The sequence below is a fragment of the Nuphar pumila genome, chromosome 2 (genome assembly GCF_984573655.1).
Source record: "Nuphar pumila chromosome 2, dmNupPumi1.hap1.1, whole genome shotgun sequence".
In the NCBI taxonomy this organism is placed as follows: domain Eukaryota; kingdom Viridiplantae; phylum Streptophyta; class Magnoliopsida; order Nymphaeales; family Nymphaeaceae; genus Nuphar; species Nuphar pumila.
Window position 1 is genome coordinate 131686035 of NC_143250.1, and position 17266 is coordinate 131703300.

General features: G+C 37.7%; 1 protein-coding gene across 9 annotated transcripts; it reads left to right on the plus strand.

Annotated features, from left to right (window-relative positions):
• The first annotated feature begins 400 nt into the window (after positions 1 to 400).
• LOC149847124 (bZIP transcription factor 12-like) lies at positions 401 to 9116 on the plus strand. 9 transcript variants are annotated; one of them, XR_016430347.1, is made up of 5 exons: positions 401 to 1140; positions 1718 to 1789; positions 4189 to 4218; positions 6850 to 6925; positions 8595 to 9116. XR_016430347.1 is itself a non-coding variant. In XM_089996836.1 (5 exons), the coding sequence occupies exons 1-4, from the start codon at positions 591 to 593 to the stop codon at positions 6889 to 6891; spliced, it is 690 nt and encodes a 229-aa protein (XP_089852962.1). In that variant the 5' UTR covers positions 401 to 590; the 3' UTR covers positions 6892 to 6925; positions 8595 to 9116. The 9 variants fall into 9 exon arrangements, 5 of the variants coding, with proteins under 5 accessions (XP_089852962.1, XP_089852963.1, XP_089852960.1 ...); XR_016430345.1 differs by lacking the exon at positions 6850 to 6925 and adding an exon at positions 1885 to 1997 and having other exon boundaries at positions 401 to 1136; XM_089996836.1 differs by having other exon boundaries at positions 401 to 1136.
• The last annotated feature ends 8150 nt before the right edge of the window (positions 9117 to 17266 follow it).

Genomic DNA, 17266 nt, shown 5'->3' on the forward strand with positions numbered 1-17266 from the left:
TGCGGTCTGTCAAACCTGTAACCACTCTTTCTTTTGTTTTTTTCTTCAAAATAGGAAAAAAGTTGAGCTCTTTCAGACTTGCGTGGACGAATCAAGAAGAAATCATCACTCAAAAGTTATTCTGATCAAGGGAAGTAGTAAGAGTTTTAAAAAATGAAATGTAATTTTAGATGTTATAAAAAAAGTGAAAGGGCCAAAAGAAAGAGGAGAGAGAGAGAGCCCGGAAGCCTCCCCATGAGAGCGACCATAAATGCAAAACTCTCCTCATGAACAGGCCATAAATGTGAAAGCTCCATAGTCCATAGAGAGGGCTGCCTACTTTCCTTCTGCCAAACCCCTCCCCCAACTTTTGCCATTTTCAGAAATCCCCACCCTCCTTCCTAAAGTACCAAAACCACAATCGGGCTAAAACCAGCAACCTACACTTCTCATTTCTCTCTCTCTCTCTCTCTCTCCGAACCCCTCCCCTCAAACCTAAAACCTAAAATACCACCCTCCATAATCAAAGCCCTAACCGAAAAATCGCCATAAATCAGAGAGAGAGAGAGAGAGAGAGAGAGAGAGAGAGAGAGAGAGAGAGAGAGAGAGAGATGGCATCTAAAGTCATGGCGTCGTCGTCGCCTACAGCCTCGGATCTCAACCGTCCATCCATCGTCATCGCCGAATTGCAGACGCCCGACCTCTCCCGGACCACCATGAACATGGACGACCTCATGAAGGGCTTCTGGCCGGGGGAGCCGAGCCCGGCCACGCCCGGCTTCGCCGCCGAGCCCGGCGGGGCAAAGACGGTCGACCAGGTGTGGAAGGAGATCGGTGAGCGGAGGGGTTGCGAGGGCGGGGAGAGGATCGGGGAGATGACCCTCGAGGATTTCTTGGCCAAGGCCGGCGTGGTCGGGGACGAGGATGTCGCCGGAGCCGCTGCCGCCGGTTTCGGTGGTGGCTCTGGCAGCGGGGACGAGGTCTTCAGGAAGAGGTTCGGGTTCGAAGAGGAGGCTGATGGGACGGTGAGGGCGAAGAGGAAGGCGGCCGCGGCTGCGGCAGCGTTGTTGGAGCCGGTGGACCGGGCAGCGCAGCAGCGGCAGAGGAGGATGATCAAGAATCGGGAGTCTGCCGCGAGGTCGAGGGAGCGGAAATTGGTAGGTTGTTCCTCTCTCTCTCTCTCAAGGTTTCTGCCTTTTCTGGTGTTTGGGGTTTGTGGGTGTTTCTGTTCGTGGTTGGTAGTGGTGATCGCATTTCTTTGAGTGGAGGATGCTCATCCGTGGGGTTCCTCTCAATTTGGGTTGAGGATTTTGTGGGGTTTTAGTTTTTCCTCATAAAATTCCATTTTTCCTTTTGTTGGTGTTGTCTCGGCTGGAATTCGAGGGTTTCTTTTATGTTTTTTCACTGTTTGTTGTGATCTTTTATAACTAGGTTTTGATGAAAATTTTGCTGTCTTGTTGGTTATGTTGGTCGTACAGACAAATCTGTTCATAACTTTATATTCTTGTTCTTTGCACTGAGACTATGCTGAAACCATGTACGCTTTTGGTGGTGAGAATTAGTAGTTCTACATTTGCATAATCGTTTCTTTTTGAACTATACATTTGCATAGTTGTTGTGTGTTTTGTTTTCTTGTTCTTTGTAGATGTTGGCATTTGAGCGGATTTAGGTCGACATTATTCTTTTCCTGGAAAATTTGGGGTTGATCGTCACATAATTTTGGGTGGTGTGTTTGTAGGCTTATACTATGGACTTGCAGACCACAGTGTCGCAGCTTGAAGAGGAGAATATGCAGCTGGTTAGAGAGCAGGTGTGTGTATGTGTGTGTTTATTTTTCTTTGGTTATATACTTGCTTAATTTCAGCTTCCTGTCATCCGAATGGTTCTAATTTTAGTAGTTTGTAGGTATATCATTGCGATAGCCAAGTTCAGATGACCATCTCTACAAATAGACCTTGTGTATAATGAGTTTTCTAGTGGACATGGTTGCAATACATTTCTTGTGGTAAAGGAAAACTGTAAGTACATTGGTTGAAAGGTCGTCACACTCTTGCTAGCTATTTTTTTTTGGGTCTGTTGAACATCAGATCAGTCAATGCACTAATCATCAGTAAGGCACTTGCAAATAAAAAAATAGGCACAGCAACAACAAAGACTTGGATGGAGAGAGCAAGTAGGCATAAAGACTGTAGCTAGTTATTATCTCAGTTTTAGATAGAATGAGTGAGGAAACAAGATTTACTAGCTAACTGATTCAAATTTAGATAGAAATGTGTGCGGAATCAAGATTTATAGTTGAACCATGCAGATGGAACATGTCTTCATGACAATGATGATGATCACAAGCACACAGCCATGCACACCTGGATACGCATATTGGAGATAATGCTTAAAGAAGCTAGAAGAGGGATGCCTATAAGGACTTTGAGAAAGGAACTTCTGGTGGGTGTAGTCATAAAGCCAACGACATTTAAGTAGTTAGGGGTCTAATGATTATTATGTGCTTCTGTGCACATGCATGTGTCTTGTCTGAATACTGCAGAGAGAGAGAGAGAGAGAGAGAGAGAGAGAGAGAGAGAGAGAGAGAGAGAGAGAGAGAGATGCCAACTGCTAATTCTTCTCTAAATTGAAACATTTAAAGTGGGTTAAATTTCTTAATGAAAAAAAATGAAGGGATATGAAATTAGTTAAAAAGTGATGACAAATTAAATAAATTGGCGGGAAAAGAAAGAGTGTGACTTTGTTTAGGATTCTTTTTTATTTGACAGAGAAACCGATGGTCTTAATTGGTTTAATGTCTTTATTAAAGGAGTGGAAGAAATGTAGAAATGAGCATTTTATGTGAAAAAAATGTTCTGGAATGTACCTTGCTGAAATAATGCAGACAGTCAAACATCGTGTTTAATTGAAAATCAAAGAAAATGAAAAAGAAGGCCAAGTTTGCTGCATCTTCTAAATGATTACATTACTGGCTATGCTTTTAATGTAAGACACAACTTTCACCTACCATGTTAAGTTAGAGGAAGGTACTTTTTTAGACTGCAACATATGTATTAATAAAAGGAATGAGATGAGCCTGTAGGTTCCCCGTGAAACTTAGAAGTTGATAAGCAATGCTGATTGCTGTCCATCTGTTGACTAACTGGAAAAGGTGGATTTGTCACTTTATATTACTTGAAATATTTTATTGACTCCCTCATCTCTCTCATTGATGATGGACATTTGAATGCTTATCTGATAAGTAAGACTACTGTTTTTCTTGCTATCTATGTCACATGGGTGCGGGTGCGACACGGGTGCGGCGCAATTTTAAAATTTTTGGACACGCGGACTCGGCTATATATATATATTTTAAATATATATATATATATATAATAATATATCCTGTGTGCATATATGTGGATATTGTCCTCTAAAGTTTGGCACCAGCATGAGTGTTTTTATAAACTTTGCAAATTGTACTTTTTTCCCTTGCAGAAAGGGGGGAACCGGGGGCTCCCCCCGGTGCGGGTCCCGCTGCGCGGTCAGTGGGCGGGGGTCCAGGGGGGCCGTAGGGGGGCAGCACCCCCCAAAATTTGTTTTTCTGGGGCTTATGTTTGAGACTCATGCTATATATATATTTTTTAAAAATATATATAAAAAGATCATTTTTTTTTGTTTTTTACCCTAAAAATGGACAATTTTTGGACTCAGTCAACATTGACCGAGTCCAAAAAAGGACAGACTCAGCCTCGACTTGTTGACCGAGTCTGGGCCGTATCCAAAGCCGCACCCGTGTCCGCACCCGTGTCGGGGTGTGTCGACTCGGGTGCGGTGCTTCCGTAGTCGAGTCCGTGTGACATAGCTTGCTATTTGGTTTATTTCCTGGAGTCATAGCATCCATCTGGCTTCATGTGGAAAGGAAAGAACAGTGACCATCACAAGGGTGTTTTGCATTGTAGCAAAGGGAGTCCTGCCCCCATCCCTCTTCTTGATTTGTACGTTGTGCATTTTCCAGCTCTTTATCTCCACCCACCAGTATTATGCATGTGTCAAATGTGTTAGTTTTTTTTTTCCAGTTAAGCTTCCCTTTTTCTTTCTGTTATAATTTATAAAAATCAAGCACATATGCACATGCATGCACACACACACACACATATTAGGAGAGATGTGTGCATATGCTGTTTTCAGATACACCTAGTTGCAAACTGATGTAGAATCTTAATGCAGACGGAGCAGAGGAAGAAGAGGTATAAGCAGGTAAAAATCACACACTTTCTCTCTCTTTATTAGTAGATGTTGATACACTTTCTTTGCATTGGACTCATAGGGAAACATTGTATTGATTTTTTTTCTATAATTATATATATTTGACGTACTCATCTGTGGTCAATATTTTTTAAAGATTAACAAGTTGTTCTGATGTTCCTAATATGTTTTTCTTTTTTCCTGGAAATTTATTCTCAAACCAGTATGAGAATGTGATATGGCAGTTTATCATATTAAGCTATGTCACATAGATACAGATACGGAAATGGGATATGGCACAGGTACGAGTCGTAAAGACGACAATTTTCAAAAAGTAGGATTCAGGGATATATATATATATATATATATATATATATATCATTGTCATAGATATCAACGATATTTTCAAAATATCATGATATTATCTCCGTATTTTCCGCAAACATTAATATAGGTAAAATATCGCGACAATTTTGAAAATATCGCCAATTTGATAATATTGCGTTGTTATCATGAGAATATCACTATATTCTCGTAATATTATTATGATATTATCAATTTTTTTTACTGTTTTCATTTATTTTTAAAATCTTAAATTTGTTTTTTTTTCTTTTACAATTTTAAATTTTTTCTTTTATTATGTGTATTTTTTGTATAAACATGATATTTTCTTACTTATTTTTGTTATTTTTTATATTTTTTAAGCCATGAGATTTGTCACCAAACCTATAATATCATGAGAAATAGCCTCACCGAGATATAGCCGATACCGATATTTGTGACTATGATATATATATATATATATATGTATATATATATTATTCATTTATAATTTATTTAAGCATTCTAAAGCATATTAACCAGTTTTTTGGTCTCTAATTTGAAAGGAATATCACAGTCGCCAAGAACAATACATAAATACATTTTTACAAGCAATTCAGCAAGCACAATATTGTCAATTTCTAATTTTCATGATCATATTTAAGGACAAAAAGGAGCATTTATAGTGGGTTAGAATTTCATTCTTTTTAGATGTCATTTAGCCATGAATTAGGCCTAAAAGGTCAAAATAGTCCTCAACTGTATAGGTTTAAGATAGTTTTTTTTTGCTGCAGTTGTGGGATACGGTCAAAATCGTATCGGGTACAATTTTGTCCGTATCCCCACTGTATCCGTTGCCGTATCCGAACCGTATCTGTTCGGTATGGGTTCTTCAGCAAAAATGCCGTATCCCTGTGACTTAGATATTAAGCAACATCATTCTAAAGGACCCAAAAGAATGTTGTTATGGTTGCTGATATTATATGATGACTTGCTTGTCCCTGTGCTGTTTATCTGTTTTTCAGTTTCTTATTTTTTTTCCATTAGTTGGGGTTTTCTTTTCAAGAATCCATGATAGTTGTTTTAAAATCTCTCAAATGGTGTGAACTTCCAAAGTACTTGCATATCAGAATGAAAGTGGGATTCGTGCCACTTTGATCTGGATTTGTGTGTGAACGTTTGATATTTAGGTTGCTTTTCTATCCTTGTGAACTTTACAATGCCCTATGTGACTATGTCTTGTTTTCTGTTAATCATCATTATTATCAACTTGCTTGTATGCGTGAAGACTCCATGATTCACTTTCAGAATTTTGAATTTAATATTGAACTATTCCAACTTCGTGTCACTTGATTGCTGACAATTCCCATGTTATTGACAAGTACATTGACATAAAGCACCATTTTTCCTTTGCTATGGTTATCCTAATGCTAGAAGAAATCATATTTTGAGGTTTGGTGTTCTACTTTGGTTTCAGGAAAGAAATGAAAAGGAACACTCATTTGATGTTTCTATTTATACTGAGTAGGTAATGACTTATATTATGGGAGTTGTTAGTTGAAACAAAATTTTTTTATTTTCAAAACTCTTGAAAAAGGAACTCATTTGATGGTAGTATTTATACTTATTAGGTAATGGCTTATATTATAGGAATCACTAGTTGAAACAGAAGATTTCTGTTTTTGAAACTCTTGTAAAACGAACATCAAGATGTGCAGCATTTGAGTTCCTATAGTTTCTTCCTGTTGGTGTTTGGCAGTTGTTCTGATTTGGAGATTATACATGGGATTTCTCATGTGGTTCGTTATAATGACTGTTCTTTCCACAAAAGCTAGAGAATGGCGAGTTGTGCAATATTAAGTTTGAATGGAGAATCTAATCCTTTCAATGTCACGAGGATAGGGGTATGGTTGGACCCTCAATGCATTTTTTGGTTAAAACAGTTGTAGCATTTACCATGTTTTACAAGATTTTACCATCTCATGCATGTGAGTTGGAGGGACTTTTCGAGATTACCTGTTAGTGAGATTAAATTAGATACTGATTTTATCCAAAGTACACTTCACCCAAAATGTGCAACCAATACCTTAATCCATATAATGTGTAGCTTCCCGTCTTGTTGTTATGATCTCTTGACTTCTAAGAACAGCTGAAACAACCTGCCATTTAACCTATTGAATGTTTTCTTTGCTTTATCGTATAGAATCACACATTGAACCAGATAAAATAAGGATGGTGACTGGAAAAGATATGTAAGACATTTTTTTAACATTTTACATGACAATAATAGTGTTTGATGATGGTTCTTGTTTTGCTACCTAGTGGGGCAGAAAAATGAGTCATTGCATGAGTCCTTGGAACTGAATGTGCACGTTCTTCATGGTGAGACCTGCAACAGGTAAATCCTCACCATCCATTCTGTACTGATTGTAACTTTAGGGCATAAAACCATACATATAACGGTGTCAGATTCTAGCATCTTCATGGTTAAGTATTTTTATAAAGTGGTGTAAAACTATAGGATAGCACAGGTTATATTGTACATTTAATTTGACAAACTTGGGTTGTCCATGTCAGTGTTGCCTGTGCGTATGATAGCTGAGCAATTGTTATCTAATGCACAAAATTCCATAACATGGATTTCAATCATTGTGGACCTTAGGGGCCTTCTCCTCATTATCTCCGTTCTCCATCTTGATTGGGATGGAACTTGGCTGGAGGTGTTGTATAAGACTTCTATACAAGATGTTTTGTGAATAGGTCCAGGTTACATGTGGTTGAAACCTTGAGTGCTATGTCACATAGACACGCCTGGGAGGTCGTCGGGGGCGGGTACCAGTGGGTCGGGTCCTGCACTGCTCCGGGTCAGGTCCAACCCTGATCTGAACTTTTTTTTTTGGTTTGATGTCAGTGAAAGGCTGGGAGTAAGAAAAAGGAGGAAGAAAAAGAAAAAGAAGGAAGTAGACAAAAAAGAAAGAAGAGAAAGAAGAAGAAGAGGAAGAGGAAGAGGGGAAAAGAAGAGGGAGAGGGAAGAGAAGGAAGAAAGGGGAGAGAGAGAGAGAGAGAGAGAGAGAGAGAGAGAGAGAGAGAGAGAGAGAGGTACCTTGCTGGAAAGGGTTGTGTGCCTCATCTTGGTGTTGCTGCCCAGTGAGTGGAGGAGAGCAGGGAGGAAGAGATTCGGAAAGGGGTTGGGTTGCGAAAACTTGCCCTAACACCCTCTTTCCCTTTTTCCTCGGGTTGCGTCTCTCTCTCTCTCTCTCTCTCTCCTTTCCAACTTTTATAACACCTGTCTCAAGAAACAGCCCGGTGTTACCTGACTCTGATCCAGGTCAGATTCAGACCTGACTCTGATCCAAACCTGGTTCTGATCTAGGTCTAAATCAGGCCTGATCTGACCCAGGTCTTAATTAGGCCTGGGTTTGATCCAGGTATAAATCATGCCTGGGCTTGATCCAGGTCTGATTCTGACCTGAGACTAACACAGGTCTGAATCAGGCCTGGGTATAAATGACCTGGATCTGTTTAGATCCAGGACTGATTCAAACTTGGGTCAAAGCAGCCCATATTGTACTAGACCTGGATCTGTTTTGGTCCAGGTTTGAGTCAGACATGGGTCAAACTCAAGACTGACTTTATATATATATATATATATATATATATATATATATATATATATATATATATATATATATATATATATATATATATATATATATATATATATATAAAGCCATGTCGCACCCGTACCCAGGTGACATAGCTTGTGTGGGGAATTGGTGTGTATTCTGTTGGATGATTCTAGCCACTAACATTCAACTTCTTCTCTGGGTTGGCTTCTCTTGGACCTTCTTAGCTTAAGATGAATCATATTAACAAATTTTTCCTACTATATTGTATTTGCTACTTTTGCTTTTCATGTCTGAGCGAATCATAGTCTCTTCCTTAGTTGGTGGCAAAGTTACATTTCTTAATATAGAAGAGAACAAATCTGCTCAATGATAAGAGTTATTTGTTGCATAAATTCACAAGGGCCGGAACATAGTAAACTAACAGAACAATGCTTGCAGCTCATGGAGAATGTGATACCTGTTGTTGAGGGGCGTAAACCAAGATGCATTCTTAGAAGAACTTGTTCCATGCAGTGGTAGATGACAGATTCCTCCTGATCAGCTATGCTTATCTATTCTCTTTTAAAGGCTTGGCATTTGCATCTTGTGAGACCGTCCTTTATACAAGTTCCTGATGAGGCTTTTTATGCATGGTGAAGATGTGGAACAGAACACTGAAGGGGGCCTCCATCTCCTCAATATTCATTGATAATGGTGTTTGTGATGATGGATTTGAGGTTTTAACCTCGTTGGGCAAGTTTGGTGGATACGTTAGACGCTGTATTTAGCCCCTGAATCCTGCATGCCTCTTTTTTTGTTTGAGGAATATGGGACAATTGGGAATAAAAGCCCTGTGATGGAGGAGAGCCTTTGTATTATTTTGCATATTTTACCAAAATAATTCAAAATTTATTTGTTCTCTACAGATGGCCAAAACATTGCATTGCAATTTGACTGTCTTGCTTGCTGTGTGCATCATCATCGAGAATAGACCTCAGTTTACGAGAACTGCATCAACATGTCTGTGTTTGAATGTGGTTTTCTGAATCATCGCCGGCCTTGTTTTGGCCATGGTAATTGACATGAAACCCCTCTTATCAAGACCATGGTAAACATGTTTTTGTCTCATTGGTCATTTCTTTTCACCTCTCCCCACTGTGTGCGCGCTTGCTCTAGTGCATTTATAAGGGCGTTTGGTGCACGATAGCAAAATTTTCGTGGAGAGAGAGAGCTCTTGTCCGTTTTGATGCTCATTCGTTTTTGTTCCTTAGTGTTTATTTGTTGTTGGCTTTTCGACTCACGTGATGTCTGTTTCCAAGTGGGGCAGTCGTAAAAAGTGTTCTTAATGATGGCCGCAATGAATTCTCCACTCCGAATTTTTTAACAAAATTCTGTGAGGTGTTTTGGCTTTATCTATTTATTTTGCCAGCTTTCTCTGTAAAAAAAAAAGCGTCTTTTCCCTTTTCATTCTTAATTTCAAAATCGATGGTGAGAGGTAGTGAGATGTTAGCCAACCATTTTAGCCATTCTTCATTAAAATCTTTGTTTTCCATTAAATTGTTGGTTTAATAGTTTGGTATCATTCCTCAATTCACCTTTTTTTTTTAACGTGGCTCCCAAAATCCCAAACCCATCATTGGAATTCCTGCAGCTCTCTTATCGAAAAAAAATACTCTCTTACCACCTCAGAAAATTTTCTTTTCTGCTTGATTCATGGTTACCACCATCCCTGCCTTCCTCGTCCCCTGTTTCTTATGAATGTCTCCCTGACGATGTACATTCTTGGAGCAAGCACAGAGTGGACCGGTGTGGCTAACTGCTCAGTTTGGGCAACTTCACACGCTCTGCATGTTGGCGACATTCTTAGTACCTGTGTGTGTGTGTGCAGAGTATCCCACTGGAGCTGTTTATTTGTTATGGTCGAAATCAGGTTGGTACTTAACCAACCAAAGAGAGATCCCTAATATGGGTCTTCTTGGGCAAACTCTTTGACCCTCATTTGGAAACAGAGAGACGTTTTACAGGCTTATGGTTCAAATTAGGCTGGTAGTAAACCTCACCAAAAGCCAGTCAAACGCTACTTGGCTTAGAGTAGACATGTACTTGCCTTGAACTCTAGCTTGCATGGGGCCATACAGTTTCGAACATCAAAAGGACATGGTTTTCTGATTCAGTACAAGTCAGTTTCCTTGGGAGTTTCTTGCTCGGGCACTCTCTCTCTCTCTAAGCATGGCTCGTCCCGTGCGTCGCACGGGATCAAAAAGACGTTCAGAACGCTTTTTGTAACAAACATTGGATGCGGTGGACGGTGTTTCGGGCGTCCGCCGCGTCCAATATGCAGTGTAATTGTCGATCCACCTCCCTCCTGTTACAAACTGAACCGGAACGGAGGGGACGAAAAAAAAACTGTGCATCGATGGATGCGCTAAAAATGAAGTAGGGTTGAGGAGACGAAAGCGTGTAGAGCAAGAAGCCCTATTCACCCTCTGTGAGCGATCATTACTTCTCCTCCGGACGTCGATTTTCGGTCCCATTCATCTCTTTCTTACTGAGGTACTCTCTCTCTCTCGTGATTTTTTCTTCGATTTTTAGTTTTCTTTTGTAATTTTTTCTTTTGGGTGCGTTGGGTGGTGCCTGAAAAAATGAAAAGAGAGACGTTTGAAATCTCTCTTCCTCCCTCTTTTGCTGCTTTAAAAGAAAAGAATGTGAAGAGGGGAGGGGATGTTGTTGTTGTTGCTGCCATGAATCCCATTGTGAAGAGCGTGCGTGAGAGGTGATCGACCCTCTTTCCCCACCTCATTTTCGCTCGTCTGATGCTACCCTCAACGGGCGGACACCATCGAGAAGCGGCCGGGTTCCTCCATCGTGTTGGACGACCTGCGTGCTGAGTTCTATGCTGCTGAAGAGGAACCAGTCGGCCAGTGCGTGGACCCCGGAGCTGACGACCCCTTTCCAAGGGCCGAACCCCCTCATAGCATGAACCGATTTCGATTTGAGGCTCTCCCTAATCCCCTCCCTGTTTTTCCAACATGTCTGCTGTTTCCTATTTTTTTTTCTTTGGTTTTGAATCGGTGGCTGGACCTGAGTTTGTTAAAAAAAACTATTTAAAACCCCTAATCTAGTTCAGTGATGTTTGATTCCCCTTAAGCATGTTGTATGTATGGTTGATCTTTCATGGTTGTGCTAATTGAATTGATTTTCTGAATCTGCACACCAAGTGTTTGACAGAATTCCTCAACCAGGAATCTCACTTGTTTTGTTGTGATTTCACGTATAAATGGTTGCTAGATAAAAGTCTTTTTGCTGCTATATTTTCCTTCTTATTGGTTGTGTTCGACACTCTCACACACTCTCAATCGCCTTGTTCCCTAGTTTACATGCATTAGCTCTTATTTGTTTAGGACAGGTGTATCCATATAGAAACCTTAACTGTTTAGGACAGGTCGATCACGATTGTCGAATGTTATGCTCGATCTATCGATTTCTGTGTGCTTGATTGATTATGTTCATGTGTTGAAATTGTTTCTTGTTCGTTGGAATCAGAATTGAGTCGTTGAAGTTGCGTATTAAGTCTGAATTTTATTTTGTTGAAATCTAATTGATTATGTGCGTTGATTCGCTTTTTTAAGTAAGAATGTTTTTTCTTAGCATGTAATATATCCCTTTTTTGTATGTTTATTAGAATCCAGAATGACAGATGTAATGAGTGAGGTACAAGAAGTACAACCTAGTCAGACTGGGAAAATGCAACAGAGTATACCCCAGGTGGACTTCTTATTTGACTGCATAATAGAGCAGTCTAGAATACCTGGGAGATTGAAAGAGAAGGCCATGAGGGTGGTGGAAAGTCAGATGAAGGAGAAATTTGGGGTCGAAATTACCTTAGAAAAAATAAAAAAAAAGTTGAAGCGTGCCAGACCCAACTTGACAGTAATGAACAAAATCTTACACACATCGGGCTTTGGATGCGACACTGAACTGAGGATGCCTTTGGCAGATACAAAAATATAGATCGAGTGTGTTAGGAAAAAACAAACATGGAAGAATTATCAAAAACCCAAAAAATGGCAATATTTTGAACAGGCTGTGGAAATTTATAGTGAATCAACTGCTATAGGCAGTTATAGGCCTATTCAATCAGAAGTACAACCACCACCACCATCTTTCGTCGATCTCGATCTGGAGGAATTGAACTCATCAACAAAAGTTTCAGGTGATGAAACACCCCTGAATAGCCCACAAGCTAACAATTTTCAACATGCCACAAAACCCGATTTCCTCCATAAATTTTCTGACCCAAAAGCGCAAAGTCCGTAGTGTTGATCAAATCGTGGAAATGCTAGGCAACATTTATGAGTATGTGAAGACTATTAGCGATCAATCTCCCTGCACGATGATCAAATCATGTAATGCTATATTGAAAAAATGTTCAATAATGGTGAGATTACTGTGAACACACGTGTGAGGGCATTGGACTTAATGATAGTCCTTGGAAACACAACTTTGTTCCAGAATATGGATCCAGAATGTCGGGTTGATTGGTTGAATTTCAAATTATCACCCAATGTTTAGGTATTCATTTGCACAAGTCAACACTTATGTTGATTTTTTGATATTGATCATTTTATTAAATGTTTCTCCATTAAAATGTTGCATGTTATAATATTGTTACATATTCAATATACATATTTATTGCAACCATGTTATTCTTAATTGATTTTTGTCATGATATACATGTTTATTCAATCATGTTAAATGTTCATAATGTTGAATGTTATTCATATATACTTCTTAAATTTTGTGCATGTTATTAATGTTAAAACCTCAATTATTTTATTTGTATTTACAGAAATATAATGAACATTAATCAAGAACTTATTTACTTACTCATCATGGTGATGTTGATCCTTTCGTTACGTAGTTTGAGAAGGTTGCGTAGTGCAATAGTTCATGATTCTATACATAACAATCATGATTTCGTGTGTGATTGCATGTTGGGTCATCATCGCAACTGTTTTTACCTTTAACACATGAAAAAGACGCTTACATCGCATTATGTGAAGCTCTTCGCAGAAGTGGATTATTGCAAGATGCCCGTGATGTAGGTCTTAAAGAACAAGTTGCAGTTTTTTTATTAACAATTGGTCACAATGAGCGAAATAGAGCATTGCAATATCTGTTCCAACACTCAGGACAAACAATTAGCAAGTACTTTAATTTGATTTTAAACACAATACTTAGCATTGGTCATCGTTATATAGGTCAACACAATAATGATACCCCATAAAAAATTGTGGGAGAACCGATATTCTACCCATATTTGAAGGTAATCGAGATTCCATACTTGTAATATATATATGTGAAGCTCTTCGCAGAAGTGGATTATTGCAAGATGCCCGTGATGTAGGTCTTGAAGAACAAGTTGCAGTTTTTTTATTAACAATTGATCACAATGAGCGAAATAGGGCATTGCAATATCTGTTCCAACACTTAGGACAAACAATTAGCAAGTACTTTAATTTGGTTTTAAACACAATACTTAGCATTGGTCATCGTTATATAGGTCAACACAGAATGACACCCCAACAAAAATTGTGGGAGAACCGATATTCTACCCATATTTGAAGGTAATTGAGATTCCATACTTGTAATATATATATTTATATATATTGACTTACCTTTATTTTTTATAATAGGATTGCTTGGGGGCTATAGATGGAACATATATTCCTATAAACGTATCAAGGTGAGAACAAATGAGGTTTCAAAATAGAAAAAAGGTGGTTGTCACAAAATGTCCTCGCTATGGTGGGGTTTGACATGCGATTTCACTACGTGCTTGCTGGGTGAGAAGGAAGTGCAACCGATGCAAAAGTATTGTATAGTGCACTTGATGATCATGACCAACCTCTAGTAATACCCAGAGGTAAGTAAATAACTATCATGTGCATGCATTACATTGATTATTGTACATAGGCAAATATTTTTATTTACTTCATAAACCAAACATGTGTATGTAGGGCAAATATTATCTTGCAGATTTTGGATACCCAAATATTGTTGGGTTTTTTACTCCACACAAAGGATATCGCTACCACTTGTCAGAATTTAATGCACCTGGTGCAAAACCAATTGAAAAAGCAACAAAGTTATACAACCATAGACACTCCTCATTTTGAACAACATTTGAACATGTTTTTGGTTTGCTTAAAGCACTGTTTCTAATTTTAAAGTGCCAAATAAAATATCGAGTTCCTACTCAAGTTAAATTTGTTCATGTGGCATGCATAATACATAATTTTATATTAAAAAATAACCCATATGCCGAACAATTTACAATTGACAATAATGAAAATACGTTGGTTCCTGAATCTGAGGAAGAAAATTCCACAATAATAGTTACTCGTGGTTGCAACAAGGACCTGAGAGATGTAATAACGACTCAAGTGTGGAATGATTGGCTACACAGTAAGTATATTTTATGATTTTATATAAGTATATTGCATGATTTTATTACATGTTATATAAGTTTTATAATTGCAATGTAGAATGATTAGCAAAATTGATGATTTGTTGTATTATATGGGTGCAACAACTAGAGGTGCGTGAAAGAACGACTATACGATATTCGTGGAGATGCTGCATTTGTTTTGCCACGATACTATTCCTGATTTTGTACTTTTTCTTAGTATATTCATTTTTTTTATGTTGGAGGGATATACACTTTTTAGGCCTTGGGTGGTGTTATCATCGCAAAATTTCCCCCCTCTCTCTGCAAGAGTGAGAGAAACGATTCTGCGAGTCAAACTCGACCAAAGTTTTGAAAATGGTTTTGAAAATTACTCGCCTTCGTTTTTGAAAATTTGCTGAAAAATTTCGTGGAATGGGATCCGCCTGTCGGTACGAGGTTCAACCATTCCTAGCGCCTTTACTAGGAGTAATCGAATCAAGGATCAATTGTGCGCTTTAACTTGACTCAAATATTTAAATCATGCTCTATTTTCCTAGAATGCACAAAGAATCAGGCATGTGCTATGGAATTTTGAAAAAAATTTAAGTTTGAGAAATATGATGTTTGTTTGGAAAGTTGAAATATGCTTGGAAAATGATTGGAAAAGTGCTTGAAAATGGAATTCCTGGAAAAATCATTGAATTTCATTGGAAATTAGAAATTTGCATTGGAAAATGAATTCTCAGGAAAACTTGAACTTTGGGAAAATCGATTTTGGGATTTGAAAATTTAATTGACAATGTGGAAATCTTGGAAAATCATGATTTGAACTTGGAAAATACTTGGAAATCTCATTTGAAAATTCAAAGTTCTGAGAAAATCAATTCCTGAGAAAGACTTGAAAATTTTTGGGAAAATTGATTTTTCTGAAATAGAATTGGAACATGATTTTGAAAATGATGCAAATTGAATGAATGAATATGAATTTGAAAGATAATTCTTTGAGGAGTTGAGAAAACCCTTTTGAGTTTTTGAGAAATGCAGTGCATTTTTGAAGTTAGCCTAAGAGTGTAGGCTGAATGTGGCTAATACGAAGATCACAAATCTTGGTTTTCTTCGTATTCTGACTATGTTCATGAATACGAATCCCACCAAATTCGTGAACTCCCTAAGAGCTTGTGCACGTGCATTCGTGTCAATCATAGTGATTTGAAAAATGTGCATATGCATCATACATCAGATATTGTATTTTTCAGAAATTAAACTATATGCAATGCAATCCTATTCTAAGCTGAAAAGTAACTATTATTTCAAATTATTACAATTTGATATTACATTGAATTAAAATAAAAGAAAATAAAAGTCTTCTTCTTGGATGTTTCTGCAAAACTAGAAAACATTGTTAGCACATAAATGTAGGTTTATTTGAATTTATCCGAAAATATTGGAAATTATCAGTTATTATTCAGATATAAACCCAAATTCATACCCCCCTTGATATAAACATGAGAAATAAGGAATAAATTTTGAAAATAAACTTGGAAATTCGAAATTGGGTCAAAATAACCAAAATGCCCTTGATGACCTTGAAATCAGGGTTTTCTGAAAGATTTTTTGTAAATTTTTAAAATTTGAAAATCAAACATAATATGATGAAATATGATGATATGCATGAAAATTTGGAAAATTGAAGTTTGAAATTTCAAAATTTATGTCAAAATGACCAAAATGCCCCTAATAACAAGACTATGGCCTTGAAACTGGGGTTTTCTGAAATAAATTTTGCAAAAATGGGAAATGTGAAATGAAAATGACATTGAAATTAATCCTAATATGATTCTATATGCTTATTTACGTGATAAAAACCCTAAAATGGCGAAAATATCACAAAATAACAAATTTGACTCGATTTTCACCTGATTTTCGCTTTTTAATTTAAAAGTAAACTAACATACAAAGCAAATGAACTTGGAATTGTGCCAAATTTGGCATGAATACCTAGACTAACCCTAAAAACAGAATGAAGCTCGAAAATCTATTATTTTGTTATTTTTTAATATGGAAAATAGCTAAAAATCCTAAAAAATCAAGATTTTGCCTAAAATGCTGATTCTAAATTGGATTTCGGGTACTAAACTTCCATAAAAATTTCCCAAATTTTATGGGGTGACAGAGGACAGTAAGGCACAAATTTTTGCCTCTTACAGATTCTGGTTTTGACCTATGGTTGGAGCTGGACAGCTCCGACAAGTCGGATCGGAATCCGACGACTCTAGGACTTAGGGCAGACGGACAGGTTTCGGGAAAAATTATGGGAAAAATAGCAAACAAATAAGAAAATGGCTGAAATTCTGGGAAAATGTCTCTGACAAACAGAGGAAGATTTCCTCTTTTTACAGTTTTAGGATTCAGGTTCAAGGTTGTTAAATGCGATGAGGCGAAGCGAGGCGTAAGCCTCGAGGCGTTGAAGCGTAAGCTTCATGATCAAAATAATAAAATATATAATATTAATAAAATAATAAAATTTTTAAATAAAAACTACTAATAAACCACAATATAAAATAAATTGTGTCCTCACAAGATCAATTAGGGTATGTTTGATGGCTTGTTCAGGGTTGAACGAAATGAACAAAAAGAACAGAACAGAACATTGGTTTTGTTCGTTCTGTAACAACTGTTT

Excerpts from the sequence above, each read along its gene's own strand:
- LOC149847124 (XM_089996834.1), top strand. The coding sequence starts at position 591 with ATGGCATCTAAAGTCATGGCGTCGTCGTCGCCTACAGCCTCGGATCTC. Across the intron at positions 1,137-1,717 it reads GGTCGAGGGAGCGGAAATTG|GCTTATACTATGGACTTGCA; the intron begins GTAGGTTGTTCC and ends GTGTGTTTGTAG. Across the intron at positions 4,219-8,594 it reads GGAAGAAGAGGTATAAGCAG|CTCATGGAGAATGTGATACC; the intron begins GTAAAAATCACA and ends CAATGCTTGCAG.